The 16,622-nt window shown below is 42.7% G+C and overlaps 1 protein-coding gene across 1 annotated transcript in view; it reads right to left on the bottom strand.

Moving 5' to 3' along the window:
* LOC124594280 (UDP-sugar transporter UST74c-like) overlaps positions 1-16,622 on the bottom strand; it is a 48,124-nt gene that overhangs the window by 15,372 nt on the left and 16,130 nt on the right. The window contains exon 2 of the mRNA XM_047132646.1: positions 11,126-11,362. Within this exon, the coding sequence (XP_046988602.1) occupies positions 11,126-11,362 (237 nt within the window). The remainder of the gene's footprint in view (positions 1-11,125; positions 11,363-16,622) is intronic.

Here is a 16,622-nt window from a genome sequence, read left to right as displayed (position 1 = left end):
GCTGAACTCAACACGCAAACGTATTCTATCCTGAGCATGGCTAATTTTGTCAAATACTCGTGCCGCCCTCTGCCGCGGTGAATGTGAGAGCGGGTTGCCGCGTAATACATGTCTGACTTTATAGGTAAGTAAAATCTTTTCTTTTGATAGAATAAATATAGTATGACAATACTGGGGCCGGCGTTATCTCCAGCGCGCGTCCAGTCAGCTGCCTCGTCCGGTGAAGGTAGGTCAAGGCGAACGGAAACTGCAAGGGCTATGTTTTCACTGCCTGCCAACTACCACAGTGAATTCGGCATGCACTTTAGAATTACGAGAAGTCAAAGGAAATATTCTACAATCAGCGTCCTCTCCCAAGATAATACCGCTCTTTTCCATATACGTCGGAATTTATTGATTAATTAAACCTATCTTATCAATCGATTAAATGTGCTGAGTAAAATGGAGAATGAAATACGAGGCTGGCTACAGCTTGGTGCGTTTCGCAAGCACACGTGCAGAGTGACATTTTCATCCAGTGACAGTTGCAATGGCAGTCTGTTTGATCCAAGAAGGATGGACATTCCTCCCTGTTGCTGCTGATGCCGAGCCTCTCCTTGTGGCACGGACTCGCTACATAGAGACAGGTCAGTACAAAAGGCGAGTTGCACGAAGTCGCTGATGCTCAACAACCCCCGTGAAGGACGGTATCTGGCCATCACTGAGTTGCAGCGTATTACGGATACTACCAGAGCACTGCATCACGATCCCAGAAGGGGTACGGAGCCGCTGTGTCCAATCAGACTGTGAGTAACGGGTTACGAGAAACGATCCAGACGTCCTGTTCGAGTAACCCACTTGCCACGACAACATCTAGCAGTTCGCCTACAGTTCTGCCTTTCCTTTGTCAACTGCTGACATCGTCAGTGGCGAAAGGTGTTCTTCACAGACAAGTTCAGATTTGCTCTGACGTAAGCTTCGTGTGTGGGGACGCCATGGTGAGTAGTACCTACCAACGGTTGCCCAAGAAATCTACAGATTTGGCTGAGGTTCCGCGTTGGTGTGCGGAGGCGTGAGTGTTGATGCCATATGGATGGCCTCGAATTCCTTCTCATGTACGATAATGCCAGGGTCCATGTGGCGACTTGCGAAGCCTGAACATTGAAGTAATGGAGTGGACAGCGGTCAGTCCCGACCTAAATCCCACCGAGCATGTGTGGTTCATGCTTGACAGACGTGCTAGTGGTCATACTGTTCCACCATAGACTCTCCGAGAACTCTCAAAGGCTCTCATTGAAGAATGGAAATGGATACCAGCGTAGACTTATACGGAGTGTGTCACATTGGTGTCAGGCGGTGATAAACGGTCATGGAGAGCATATTAAGCTCTCTAAGTTCAATGAAAAGTGATTGTTTACACTATGTTTTCGGCACCTGCGGACATCTCAGTTCTCATTACGTAAATGAATTTGGAACGATGATTACCTGTCATGTACTTAATTTGTGAAAGATAAAGGTATAATTTGGTAACATACTAAGTCCTCAATTATTGTCCAATGGAGTATAGCAGATGGCCAAGTTTATGTTCTCCAAATTATTCGGAACAGTGTACTTAAAAACATCTATGTTTATCGGCTCGAGAAAATATATACTTACAAATATATCAAAAATATTTAGAGGGCAGTAATAAATGCTTCATCTTTTGTATCTCGTTTTATTTCTAAGTGCCAAACAACAATGAAAATTATTTATCTCATTAAACAGATCTGAATTTTTCACTGTTGAAACTATTTTGATTAAAACGTCTATCTGTTTAAGTTATTACTTACACATAGTGTAGGCATTTTTTTTGTCCAGGTACTGTAAAACGTGAGTACATTTTCGTATCTAGATATTTCTTTTCTCTTGGGGGAGAAGACTAGTAGGAAAAAACCCAGGCACTCGCGAAACTTTTTCAGTGACCCGAGAAAACGGAGCTACAAACAAAATAAAGATTAAAGAGAAACAACAGCACAAAATCCATTACTATAATAGGACTGAGCTCAGCGAGGAAAGGTTAAATTGCGATATCAGCAGACGACGCTACAGCCTCCTGTTTCTATGCATGCGCTGACAGGGTACAGCACACTCAAGATCTTAGAATAATATACTCAGCGCAGTAAACTGATCATTGGCGTCACTGACCCACTTGTGATGTAGCTGGAGGCAGATTCACACAAACATGTATCGCGAATCCACAACGAGTAGTCCATTTTGGCCAGAAAATCGCTTATGCATAGGAGGTTCAAGTTTGTTCACGAAGTCCTGACCAAGCTGCCAGGGGCAGGGAGTGGAGGAAACAAGCTTCAGCTAACCAAAACCCTACCCACAGACAGCCACGGGTGAGTGGCGGTGCGGAGGCAACAAGCTGCGCTTTCCTCACGAAGTGCTGCTAGAAAGTTTTCTTTCTTTTTGTGTGTGCCTGTCGACGTCTCAGCGCTTCCGCTTTTCGTGAGTGGTTGCCTATAATCCAAAGATATGAAGATAAACTACCCTAGTTTTTGCTACATATGTTCATTATGTGCATATTTAGTTATACAGCACACATCCAACCTAAAATCCAATTCTTCCCACACTTTGGTTGAAGTCCAGAGTAACTGAAGCAATAGCCTCTTCTGTTCTGCTGTTCTGTGTCTCAACTCTGGCAAATCATTAGGTAGTGGCGGAAGGTAGACGCGATCTTGTATAAAGCCCCAAAGGAAAAAGATTTGCATGGCATGAGGTAAGGTGAACACGGAGTCCAGACGGAAAGGTTGCTATTGTTCTGACCATTACAACCAGTCCAGCGGTCAGGGATTTCGACTTTCAACCACTCCTGTACAAAGAGGTGCCACTGCGGAGGGGCTCATCTTGTCCCCAAATAAAGTCTTCGGGTTAACTTTCTAATTGGAGAAACAGACATTATTGCAGCACATCCAGATAAGCCACTCGCGTTGTGGCAGCTTCAGCAAAAAATAAAAAAAAGTGCATACACTTGACGTCTGGGCCCGGCACAGAAAACGTTTAATTTTGGGGAATCTCTTTGACACTGAACAGATTCATGAAGATGATCTGGCCCCCAGATAGGAACATTATGGGTATTTACCACTTAGATCAAAAGTTGCTTTATCACTGAACACCACATGATGAAGAAAGCCATCTTTTCACTTTCAAAGTTATAATGTACACCATAGTCATCTGGCTTTAAAGCATGTACCAACTGTACAACCTGTATAGATAGATGCAAGTGTAGACATTGTCTTAAAGCCTTCCCCACTGTTGTCTTTGGCAACTGAAGTTCAAAACGTGCTTTCCGTATAGGCTTGCTACAACTATGAAGGTAAGATAATCTGACACAGTCGACATCCTCTTCAGATACGTCTGATTGTCCCGTAATTTTACCTTCACACACACTTCCGTTCCTTTCGAATGCCATCGGTTGGTGCTTTTGCTTCATAGGGAATCACAATTAAACTATAAAAGAAATGCTTGTTGAACTGAAATTACAGATTCACTCTTAGTAAACTACTTATCGCAAAAAAAACTTTACACTCAGGAGCCGCCATTTTACGTGTGTGGCGCTGCAGTTGGGAAAACAACAAAACATTACTCGTGCAGGCGCTTCTCTAAAACTGCTTCAGCTACTCTGTAGTTGTGAACTTGAAGAAACACTCTACAAAGCTAACAACTGATACTATTTAACTTTATAACTGGGACATTCTTTTATGAACACCATATACTTTGTCGGGACTCCATTAGCTGCTTTAATATTATAGCTGCTTTTGTTTCAACAAAGCATAAATTATCTACCTTTGACCACAAGCAGATTAATAGAAATTACCTTTTACAAAGGTAATTGCGAAGAAAAGTCTTGTCATCATACAATAAACATAAAATAAAATAATAATGTGCTCATTGTACTAATTATTATCCCGGGGCTCTTTCCTGGGTTTTAATTATTACTTTGAGACAAACGGAGTATTTTTAGTGATTACAATGTTTTTGTTTCTACAGTGTCTCTATTTCACAATACAAGAAGCAGACACTGTCAGTGACGATTGCAGCTGTGGTGAAAATTACGAAATAGATTCGCATTTGCGACCATGCATTGACGTCCGACGGAACGTGTCCCGGACCGGGACTCGAAACCGGATTTCCCGCTCTGCGAGCGGTCGCCTCAACAACTTCGGCCACCCGAGCATGCCCCTAAACTTCCGTATGTCACGTAGTCCCCACTGTTATTCTCGCACAGTTGTGATCCCCGCACAGGGAGACAAATATTGTATGGTCATTTTAGCCCGTACAGGCAAGGACATATCATTAATGGTTACAATGTCTGCGTTTATACAGTGTCTATATCTTCACAATACAATGTCCTTCAGGAGTGCATGCGTGCATGAATGCGAATTTATTTCGTAATGCTGTCTTTACATCGGACTGGCCAGCTCGTTTTCTTCGTTTCACCAACTATCCACAAGTAATGTTTAGTTTAGCAATGTTCGCAAACCTCTTTGCTCTGCTGAGTAGTGAAGTTTGATTCGTTTCTTTAAATGGTGCCCCCATTGCACTATTACCACAGACACTGTAGGCCAGTAATATCCGACTATGATGCTTGGAGGCCCTCTTGGGATGTCATTATCTGGAGACTTCCTATGTCTCCATCTGCAGGAAGCTTGGTGTTTTCTCTCAAACAGTCTTTACACTTGGTGTGAAAGCGAACGTGGACATGGAGCTTTGTCAGCGTTTAGTTTTGAGACGTCACAACATGGAATTACACGTTGCAGAACATTCCGAAGGGCGGAATATGTGTCACATATTTACTTCATGGAGAGGAACGTGACCAGTGAGATACAAGATCCGTAATCTTCGTCACAAGCAGAACTTGCCGTACTGGATTGTGTCGTTTGCACTTGAAGCCAGTGTTTGGTGGTTTTTATGTAATCACTCACATGTTATGAGTAAAAAGTGAAACAACCAGAAGATACGGTCGAATGTCAATGTAACTAAGTACACGTACATCATCGGCGGTATGTAACTAATCAGAGACGCAATTCGTTGTGATGCGTAGCACGACCACTAGAATGCATTACTGTTGTTCTTGTTTATTGTTGTTAACAGCTCTGCTACGGTATACAGGGTGTTTTGAAATCCGCGTCACAAACTTGTAGGACTTATAACCGAGCTGGGTAGCGCAGTGGTTAGTACACTGGACTCGCATTCGGGAAGACGACGGTTCAAACCTGCGTCCGGGCATCCTGATTTAGGTTTTCCATGATTTCCCTAAATCGCTTAAGGCAAATGTCGGGATGGTTCCTTCGAAAGGACACGGCCGCTTTCCTTCTCCATCCTTCCCTGGTTCGAGCTTGTGCTCCGCCTCCAATGACCTCGTTCTTGACGGGACGGTAAACACTAATCTCCTCCTCCTCCCTCTCCAGGACTTCTAGAGAGTAATGAGTACATAATATTTTGGATAGGGACCCATGTGCAGAAACGTCAACGAACGACGCTACAGAGCGTCAAAGTTATAGGGACCGGCGCCTGTAAATGTGTGTATAAACAGGGGGATTCCTTGATGGTATTATAGACTGTTTAGGATGTTGAAGAACGACAAATGTATCCATTTGAGATAAAAGGCCCTGTACCAGAAACGAACGAGTTGAAAGTTGTAAGCGCAAACCGTTGTGGTACTTTTGACAGTATGTAATTGTATTGTTGTTGCTAATATTGTAACGTAGAGAACTTTCAGAGGTTGTAGTAAGGAGGAAAACAAGGAAAAAATGTCCAGTAAACATGGACTCTAAACAGCGGAAGTGAGGACCCATAAGCACGTGTTCGTCTCAGCTACTGTGAAGCACTTCTCTATTGAACAAATGCTCTTAGCTCTTCAGTACGCACTGTAGAGCTCTTTTTTAATAGACATTTTGTTCTTCTTTTGGTCCATACTGTCACCTCTGAATGTAGCCTATCCTACAATCTTAGCAACAACAGTACCAGTACGTGTATTTTACTGCCAGAGGTATGAGAACGGTTTTCGCAAGTAACTTTCTAGTCTTTCGTTTCCGGTACAGGGACACTTACATCAAACTGATACAGTTATCCTTCTCCATCATCCTAGACAGTTTGTAACGTCATCAATAGATCGTACATACATTTACAGGCGCTGGAACCTATAGCTTTGGCACTCTGTACCGTCGTTGTATGACATTTCCGGACATGGGTTCCTATTCAAAATATTATGTACGCATTATTCTCCACAAGTCCTAGAAGCCTGGTAACAGGAATTTCCGAACATCCCTGTATAAGAGGCGTGAACGCTGTCAAATACTGGATGATCACTGTGAAGGACACGGTGACGTCGTGTTTTGTTGTGAGACAGCGTTATCAGAACGTGGCAGAGATTGGAAACGTACCTTATTGTGGATCTCCATTCGGCCGGCTGGCCGAATCATGCCGTATCGAGATTTTTGGGACATTCAGATGCGACAGTGGCCCCATGTTGGCCTTCTTGGGAACGTGGGGGCAGTCATACTCGTCGTCAAGGTTCTGGTCGACCATGTGTGACCACCATAAGGGAGGATCACCTTATTGTGCGCCGCATACATCCTAACCCCTTCAAATCGACGCCTGCATCCGAGAACAAGTAACGGCAACCGTGCAACGTACCGTGTCATTCCGCACCACTGGCAGAGCAGCTGGACCAGGGAATTACTGTCCCAAGCGTAGGCTGCCATTTACAGCACAAACGGCTACATTTGGAGTGGTGCTGTGACCGGGAAGTGTGCACTGCTGACGAACGGCGCCGTATTGTGTTCAGCGATGAATGGCTCCGCACTACACAGGATGATTATCGTTGGCGGCGATCTGAGGAGAGATCCTAGTCTTTCAATGTTTTGCAGAGGCACTGCGGCGTTACTCCTGGTGCCATGGTGTGGAGAGCCATCGGCTGTGACTCCAGGTCACGCCTGGTAGTGATTGAGCGAATTCGGAAGGTAGGTCGCGGACTTCTTGCATCCTTCTGTGTTACCTCTTCTACGACAATTTCGTGGTGCCGTTTTTCAACAGGACAATGCTCGTTCACACATGGCACATGTCTCTGCGAACTGTCTGCGTGATGATGTGATGGCCGGCAGGTGTGGCCGTGCGGTTCTAGGCGCTTCAGTCTGGAACCGCGTGACCGCTACGGTCGCAGGTTCGAATCCTGCCTCGGGCATGGATGTGTTTGATATCCTTAGGTTAGTTAGGTTTAAGTAGTTCTAAGTTCTAGGGGACTGATGACCTCAGATGTTAAGTTCCATAGTGCTCAGAACCATTTTTCTTTGATGATGTGATAATGAGGTACTCACGTTGGCCAGCAAGATCTCCAGATCAGTAACAGGTAGAACACGTGTGGGACCAGCTCTGACGTCACGTCCCAGTCGGATCAGTGCATGGGCCAGAGAGGGTGCAACGTCATACCGAGAAGTTGGCTCATATTGCCAAGATCTTTGGAAAACTGACTCGATATTGTAAACATCACATACCCTCTCAACAAATGAAGTTTCATTTCGTTTCCTCCCCCCCCCCCCCCCCCTCCTCTCTTCTGGTTGCTTCATCTTTTTTTTTTTTTTCAGGCAGAGTATTAAGCCGTTTCAAAGGCATTAACCCATGCAGGGTATCGCGAAAAATCGTCGCTTTGGTGCGGTTTGTTATGACAAAATGACGGGAAACGAGTTTTCGGTGGTTATAGGCTTTTCGTATTTAGTAGTTTTCGTATTATACCTGCTTCCGTGTCACGAAAGCATGACATTTTAAAATACCTAAGCACCGAAGATCTATCAAAAACTAGTCCTTTTGGTACAGTCTGGAACCGCACTGCGGCTACGGTCGCAGGTTCGAATCCTGCCTCGGGCATGGCTGTGTGCGATGTCCTTAGGTTAGTTAGGTTTAAGTAGGGATTGATGACCTCAGATGTTAAGTCCCATAGTGCTTAGAGTCATTTGAACCTTTTTTTTTTGTACAGTTTGTTATTTTTGAATCAGTTGGTTGGAAAATAGGTCATGCCCCAGAAAATAAATTTTTCAGGTGACATAACAAACTACTTGTTTTTTTAATAAAACCACCTTTCCTTGTTGCAACAGCCATAAAAGCCGGTTTTATTTACAAAACAAGTATTTTTGTGCTTGCTGCGGAGGATGGCCACACAAACAAATTTGTGACATAACAAACTGTTTTACTACAAAACTAGTTTAAGCATCGTGACGTGGAGTTGCCACTTAGCACTTGGCCCCAGAGTGAAACAATGTACACCATTACAACATAATTTAGCCATAGACTGTGGTGGGTAATCGAGCCTGAATGTACTGGAGATGGCCCCTTTCCGAACCTGTGATGTTGATGAGCAACTAGCGTCCTGTTCGCAGCGGAAGAACTGTGTTATGCAAGTTTATATTATTCATCACAGTAGCAAAAGAGTGTGTTATGAGCATACAGGTTTATTCATATTGTACCCAAAATACAACCACAAGCAAAATACAGCAAAGTAGACGATAGTGGGTATGCTTCATCTTTATCTTGTCCATCCTTCGCTGGCCACTGGCAGATACTGTTATAAAATGGCTCGTCAGGTATGTACCACAGAATTTTCATTACATTCTCTCGTTTCTTCTTTTTTGTTGGAACAGATTCACCGTACACTCATTTATATGGACATGGCCCCTTCTCTAACCCAGTACCTTTCTAACGAACACTACTCTTGATGGGACGTAACCCCGTGTTATACCAAACGATGCGTTCAGATATAAAGATCAGTTATCTCTGGTCAACTCATAGATTCTGTTAAATGTCAGATAATAACATACATGCGGTTAAAGTCTTTAGTCTTTGGGAAACCAAAAGATACAAATGTAGATCCATATAACGTAACAGATAGAAATACAGCCTCTGAAGTGAAAGGCTGCAGATTTGCACCCTGCTATCTGCTAATATTTTTTAATGTTTTCTTTATGATTGTGAGGCTTTAATTTAATAGAACGTACATTTTTAATAGAACGTAATGCACACACTACGATAGCTAACGTACAGTAGCTATTCTATGCTCGTCCAATTTCGTAAACGAATTGTTTGGTTTGCGGGTCAGATACAGCCTGTAACTATCACTGCGATCGCAAATAAGATTGTGGAGCACGTTCCGTGTGATCAACCAGCTTATTTCTGAGCGTGAACCGACCATAGTGAAAACCACTTTCAGCGTGTTTCACGTTCAAAAACACGTCCAGTGTGAGGAAGGCGTTAAGGAAACCTTAGAACACTCAGTCAGCCGGTGTTCAGAATTTTTGAAGAGGGAGAAAGCTGCACTACGTACTTTTTACAAATTTGCTTGGGTAATATATATATTTTTTTACTTTTAATTCGCGTTCCGAAACTCGTTAGTAGTAGAATGCTGTTAAATTAGATATTAATTGCTTTGAGCAATGGTATGCTAGAATATCATACTCATTCAAAATATGTCTTGTGGAGATAGTAAACATGTTGACTTGCACTGTGATTTGCAGACAGTTTTAAACTGTAGGTGACCACACAGTTGTCTGGGTAAGTCATTTCGAAGTTTGGAGAAAGGCAGGTGGTAGCCACCTCCTGTAGAACCATGCCTAGTAAAGCATTGCGACGTTTAAATCAACATTCATATTGACGACAACTACACCTTACGTTAACTGATTCTATGTCGATGCTGGGCAGAACGTGACAATAGTAGCAGAAAAGGAAACATTTGGTTGCAGTACAACAATAAAGTCTTGTTATTAAACTTTGATTTAGTCATTCTGCCTTTGGTTTTTCAGAGGTTCTCTAAGGCAACCCCGGCCAATTAAATGGTTTACTTAATAAGGCCATCAATATCGAACAACATTATTGTACATTAAGCAGGATTACGAAAGTATAAACGGAGAGATATAACTGCACGCATGGGTGACATCAGTTTGTGAGAAGGCTTCGCAATCTAACACATGAATGAAGAAAAAATCTGTTACCTTAGATATTATTAGAAGATGCATTTGTAACATACTTATCGCCACATTTTACCCTGTAGAGTACCGTTTATTATGCCAGGTAAATACAAACTTAGGTTATTACACAGCCTTCCTACAATTCAGACATGCTCCTGCTTCATTTCGGCTGTGTCAGGTTAAGACTGCATCTCGAACAGGGCGGTTTTTGTCTCTAGCACAGGCCTAGGTTCTCATTTAACAGTTATAAATAGATAGACTCTGTTATGCAAAAGCGTGATCAGCATTACACACAGATGGTAAAAGGTATCGCCTTAGTACTTTCACAGCCCAATGGAGGGACTATTTGTTCTTCACACAATGTCCAAAAAGCATTAGTTTACTTTGAATCTTGACTGAGATACACAAGAAGCGACATGAGTGCAACGAATTGCCAAAGCCAGCCATGTTTTAACCAGTTTATAACGTGTTACAAATTATTTTGATTTCCTCTTACATTTAGACCCCGCGGAGTGACTTGTTTTCGTTTCACTCTGGGGAGGCTACAGCCTCAAAACGCGACGCATAAGATGCAATCATGTCTCTTCTTGTGTATCTCAGTCAAGGATTCAAAGTAAACTAATGATTTATGGACATGCATGAAGAACAAAGGTTCCCTCTATTGGGCTGTGAAAGTACTAAGGCGATATCTTTTACTATCTGCGTGTAATGCCTATCTCGCTCTTATTTAACAGACTGTATGCCTAATGTAACACATTACATTCTACACGTTTCTCACTTTTCCCAAAATCCCCTTCTTGGAATATAGCTTAAGTGAATTAATGTAGTTAGACCTAGTACTTCTCCTTCAATAATGTAGTGAAACGCAATCAACCTTTGCAATCCTGGCATATGTCTGTCATAATCTTAAGGCTGACTAGTGAGGAATGCATTTTCATCAGCTGCTTTTATGCAGTGTTCTACCTTCGTTTCTTTCCTCCAGTAACGATATTAAAACCAGCAAAGCTATGTTTTTCGTGCTTTTAATATGCCATGGAAAATGAATACCACAGTCCGTATACATTATGTTTTATATGTACATACACATTTTTTTACTTAAATAGAAACACAAAGACGTAACACATTTCTTTTAAAAAATATAATCTCACCGTTAGCATTGGCAGTGAAAGCTCCTTAGTACTTGAGAGACCGAAGACTACATTGAACAAGTACACAAAAGGCAATGGCCACACTTTAGTGACAATAGATGAGTCGTATGCGGGAAAAAATATAAATCCGCATTGACGGGCTGCGTACAGTATAATCACTGTTGCTGTCATTTGTCCGAGACCAATCACTCGAGCAGATGGAAACCCGTACTTTGTAAGGACTACCTTGCACACTACCTGCAAAAGAAACAAAAATTAAACAACGTAACTTAATTGTTGTGACATGACAAACTTTCTTCTACATTTACTTTATTTTTATTCGAACGTTTCTCACATTTATAGTGAATCTAGCTTTTCTTGTAGCGAAAACTGTTGTATTCTCTTCCACTCTATCTATGTAGGTGTTCCTGGCAGCTCAATCGTGGATCTAATGTCATCTGCAGCGTACCAACTTTTTCATTTCTGACTGCAACATAAGTGGAAGAGTAAACGATCAAATATAAACAGAAATGCATCTTCAAGAAGGTAGGGTATACTACACATGTAGAATTCTTTCAGCTATTCGCTTAAGGGGGGGGGGGGGGGGAGGAGCAACTCAGGAAGAGCAACCGCTTTTTTGGATGCGTTCAGGCGCGAAAAACCCAAATTTCCTGAGAAGAAGGACGCTTAGCGCCATTGATGGTCATGCTTCAGTTACAGCAGTAAATTGGCCTTTGTTCCCAGGACACTGGAAAAAGAAACAGCGCTCACTCAACTAAGCCAGAGAAAACCAAAGACTAGCTAGTGATAAACGAATTTTCCGTCTCAGCTTTGGTTCATTTCAGTATGGCGTTTTTCACTTTGACACTGGGGCAATCCAGAATTTTTTATCACTTTTTTTCTAAATCCAGCTTTTGTGCGGTTTTCGAGGTGAACTTTGTCAGCTGTTCTATTGAAAGAAATTCTGAAGAAAGTAAGTGCAGAAGGTGAGAAACCGTTAGATGTATTTTGCAATGCATATGGACCGTCCGTCAAGCCAGGTTCTAGACTGCAAGCGACTTGCCGATTGGAGTGAAAGCAGGGATCACCAAACTCTGTCCACACCATAAACGTTATCTGCTTCTCCCCTGATCAATGTCAACGCTACGGTGTGCACCACAGATAGACAATGTTTTGCTTATGACTCTCTCTCTGTCTTTCTTTCTTTCTCTCTTCAAGAAGTTATATAACAGAGTCGGAAACCTCTTCGTTACTTGTTAATGTATTGCTCGTTGCGTTTGTTTAATGTCTTCCAAAATGAACACAGCAATTTCTCAATAACGTCACTATATTTACAATAACATGGAAACAGGTATAGACAGTGGAATGTTAAATATTACAGGATTTAGGTTAGCATCTTACTCCTATAGATCGGGTATGCAGAATGGAGGAATAGCCATAATTGTAAAGTAATGCAATTAAGAACATTTATATTAATAAATTTTGCTGAGAGCAGCATATAGCAGCGTGTACAACAGAAACAGAATTTCGCAACAAACTCTTTACAGTAATAACTGTGTACAGGACATCTTCAAAAAATTGTACTTAATTCATACATCACTTAGAAACTCTACTTGTCTGTTTAACAGTTTTAAAAAGATAAGTGATAGTTGTAGATTTTCTAAATCTTCTCCCGTAAGATTTTGTGAGACGGAAAACGAAAAGGGACTGCTTGCCGAAAATTTTGGATTTTTAGCTATTGTAATTTTTATGTTCAGCATTAAATTCTGAACAATTTGTAAAAGAAATAAATTTTTGTCTCCAAATTTGAGTGAATTAGGACAGGTTAAATATCTGTGATGAAAGAGAGTTCTTTTGAGATAATGAGTTTTGAAGTTTCACTTCATTACCATTGTTTAATTGGACACATTTAAGAAACAAATTCCGCATATATATTACCCTTAAAAAGTCTTTGCCATGTGGTACAGAGTTTTTTCAGTTAACATTACGTATGTAATTAACCCCTTGAGACTATAATACACTCCTGGAAATTGAAATAAGAACACCGTGAATTCATTGTCCCAGGAAGGGGAAACTTTATTGACACATTCCTGGGGTCAGATACATCACATGATCACACTGACAGAACCACAGGCACATAGACACAGGCAACAGAGCATGCACAATGTCGGCACTAGTACAGTGTATATCCACCTTTCGCAGCAATGCAGGCTGCTATTCTCCCATGGAGATGATCGTAGAGATGCTGGATGTAGTCCTGTGGAACGGCTTGCCATGCCATTTCCACCTGGCGCCTCAGTTGGACCAGCGTTCGTGCTGGACGTGCAGACTGCGTGAGACGACGCTTCATCCAGTCCCAAACATGCTCAATGGGGGACAGATCCGGAGATCTTGCTGGCCAGGGTAGTTGACTTACACCTTCTAGAGCACGTTGGGTGGCACGGGATACATGCGGACGTGCATTGTCCTGTTGGAACAGCAAGTTCCCTTGCCGGTCTAGGAATGGTAGAACGATGGGTTCGATGACGGTTTGGATGTACCGTGCACTATTCAGTGTCCCCTCGACGATCACCAGTGGTGTACGGCCAGTGTAGGAGATCGCTCCCCACACCATGATGCCGGGGCTCTGTGTGCCTCGGTCGTATGCAGTCCTGATTGTGGCGCTCACCTGCACGGCGCCAAACACGCATACGACCATCATTGGCACCAAGGCAGAAGCGACTCTCATCGCTGAAGACGACACGTCTCCATTCGTCCCTCCATTCACGCCTGTCGCGACACCACTGGAGGCGGGCTGCACGATGTTGGGGCGTGAGCGGAAGACGGCCTAACGGTGTGCGGGACCGTAGCCCAGCTTCATGAAGACGGTTGCGAATGGTCCTCGCCGATACCCCAGGAGCAACAGTGTCCCTAATTTGCTGGGAAGTGGCGGTGCGGTCCCGTACGGCACTGCGTAGGATCCTACGGTCTTGGCGTGCATCCGTGCGTCGCTGCGGTCCGGTCCCAGGTCGACGGGCACGTGCACCTTCCGCCGACCACTGGCGACAACATCGATGTACTGTGGAGACCTCACGCCCCACGTGTTGAGCAATTCGGCGGTACGTCCACCCGGCCTCCCGCATGCCCACTATACGCCCTCGCTCAAAGTCCGTCAACTGCACATACGGTTCACGTCCACGCTGTCGCGGCATGCTACCAGTGTTAAAGACTGCGATGGAGCTCCGTATGCCACGGCAAACTGGCTGACACTGACGGCGGCGGTGCACAAATGCTGCGCAGCTAGCGCCATTCGACGGCCAACACCGCGGTTCCTGGTGTGTCCGCTGTGCCGTGCGTGTGATCATTGCTTGTACAGCCCTCTCGCAGTGTCCGGAGCAAGTATGGTGGGTCTGACACACCGGTGTCAATGTGTTCTTTTTTCCATTTCCAGGAGTGTACATTGCACTATAAGTAAATTTAAAATCAAGTAAATTGTCCCCAAATTGAGAGAAATTTTTGAACCCTGTGCTGTTTTCTTTTGGCAAAATGTCGGCATTTTTATTATATGTTATTCCCAACTACAAACTGGCGACACCTGTAGCCATTTATAACTCTAATATAATAAGGGACTACTTTTTTTGCACAGTTATAACCACAAAATGTTCGTTGTTTGTACAAAACTACTCTCAGCTCCTTAAAACGCCTCTAAAATTTAGAAGATGCTATTTTGTGAAGCATTGCATACACAGCTCTGAGTTTTTGAGAATGGGCCTGCTGTCAGGTGGATGTCATTTCCCAATAGCAACAAAATGTCCGTTTTCAGAAGACTGACATCGATTGCTTTTAATGATGTAATTGACTCCAATTGGAGTCAAACAACTTTCAGATCGGTACGGGCGTGTACAGAATGAAGGAAATTATTATAATACAGAAAACACGAAAATGGATATCTTAGACACTATCAACGTTTTTCTTGTGTAGCTTTTACAGGGACCACAACTTCTTCAGTAGCCAATGGCGTAACGATAATCGCTTTTCATTTTACAGCCACTGCCTCATTTATTTTTCAATGCCCCTTGTACATGCTTGTACAGCTTTACATTTGTCCTCTAGCCATTCCTGTTAAGCCGTTTTGCACTTTCTGTCAATATCATTTTTTAGACGTCTGTAATCTCTTCATCTGTTGCATTTTTATATTTTTTCCTTTCATCAATTAAATTCAGTATCTCCTGTGATATCCAAGGATTTCTACTATGCTTTGTCCTTTTACGTATTTGACCTTCTGCTTTCTTCACTATTTCACCTCTCAAAGCCACCTACTCCTCTTCTTCTGTATTCCCTTCCCGCGCTTCAGTCAAACGTTGGCTAATGCTCCCTTTGAAACTCTCAATAATTTCTGGTGTTGTCGATTTATCGAGGTCCCTGTTCGTAATTTTCTATCATTTTGCGTTTTCTTTGGTGTTAAAGTACAGTCGTAACCAAATAAATTGTGATTCGAGTCCACATCTGCCCCTGGAAATGTCTTACAGTTTAAAATCTGCTCCCGAAATCTCTCTCTTACCACTATGTAATCAATATGAAACATACCAATGTCTCCAAGTCTCTTTCACGTATACAGTCTTCTTCCATGATATTTAAACCAAGTGTTAGCGATAGTTAAATTAAGCTCTGTGCAAAATTCTACCATGCAGCTTCCTCTTTCATTTCTTTCCCCCAATCCATGCTCAACTGCTATTTTTCCTTCTCTTCCTTTTCCTACTATCGAATTTCATTCCTCCAGCGTAAATAAATCTTCCTCTCCGTTAATCTCTGAATTTCTTCTTTTATCTCATCATACATTTTTTCCCATCATCTACGTAGCTAGTTGGCATATAAACTTCTACTAATTTGGTGCTAGTAGGCTTCGTGTCTTTCTTGGCTATGATAATGCGTTCACTATGCTGTTCACAGTAGCTTACCTGCATTCCTGTTTTCTTATTTACTATCGTACCCACTTCTGTATTATCCATATTTGATCTTGTATTTACAATCGTCTACTTACCTTACCAGAAATCCTGTTTCCCCTGCGACCGAGCTTCACTAATTCTCACTATATATAACATCAACCTCACTATTTCTCTCCTTAAATTTTGTAGCGTACCTGGCCGATTAACGGCTCTAACATTTTACATTCCGACTAGTAGAACGCCAGTTTTGTTTTTCCTGATGAGACGTCTTCTGAGTAGTCCCCTCACGGTGATCCGATGGGGGACTATTGTACTTCCGGGAAGTCTCGTATGGTGCTGCAAAACGACCCATCTTGGGGCAATTACTTTCTCTGTTGATAAAAAGTTAATGAATGTTAATGAATGGTATCTACCCATTGCATTGTTACTAAACTTTGAAAAGATTTCAGAATTAGCCCTCACTCTGCAGCAGAATGTGCGCTATTTTTAAACTTCCTGTAAGATTAAAAGTCTGTGCCGTTCCGGCACTAGAAGCGGAACCTTGTCTTTCACCACAAATGCTTTTGCCCCCTGAGCTATACGAACACAAGTCA

The sequence above is a fragment of the Schistocerca americana genome, chromosome 2 (genome assembly GCF_021461395.2).
Source record: "Schistocerca americana isolate TAMUIC-IGC-003095 chromosome 2, iqSchAmer2.1, whole genome shotgun sequence".
Lineage (NCBI taxonomy): Eukaryota > Metazoa > Arthropoda > Insecta > Orthoptera > Acrididae > Schistocerca > Schistocerca americana.
This window is presented reverse-complemented; position numbering and strand designations above follow the sequence as displayed.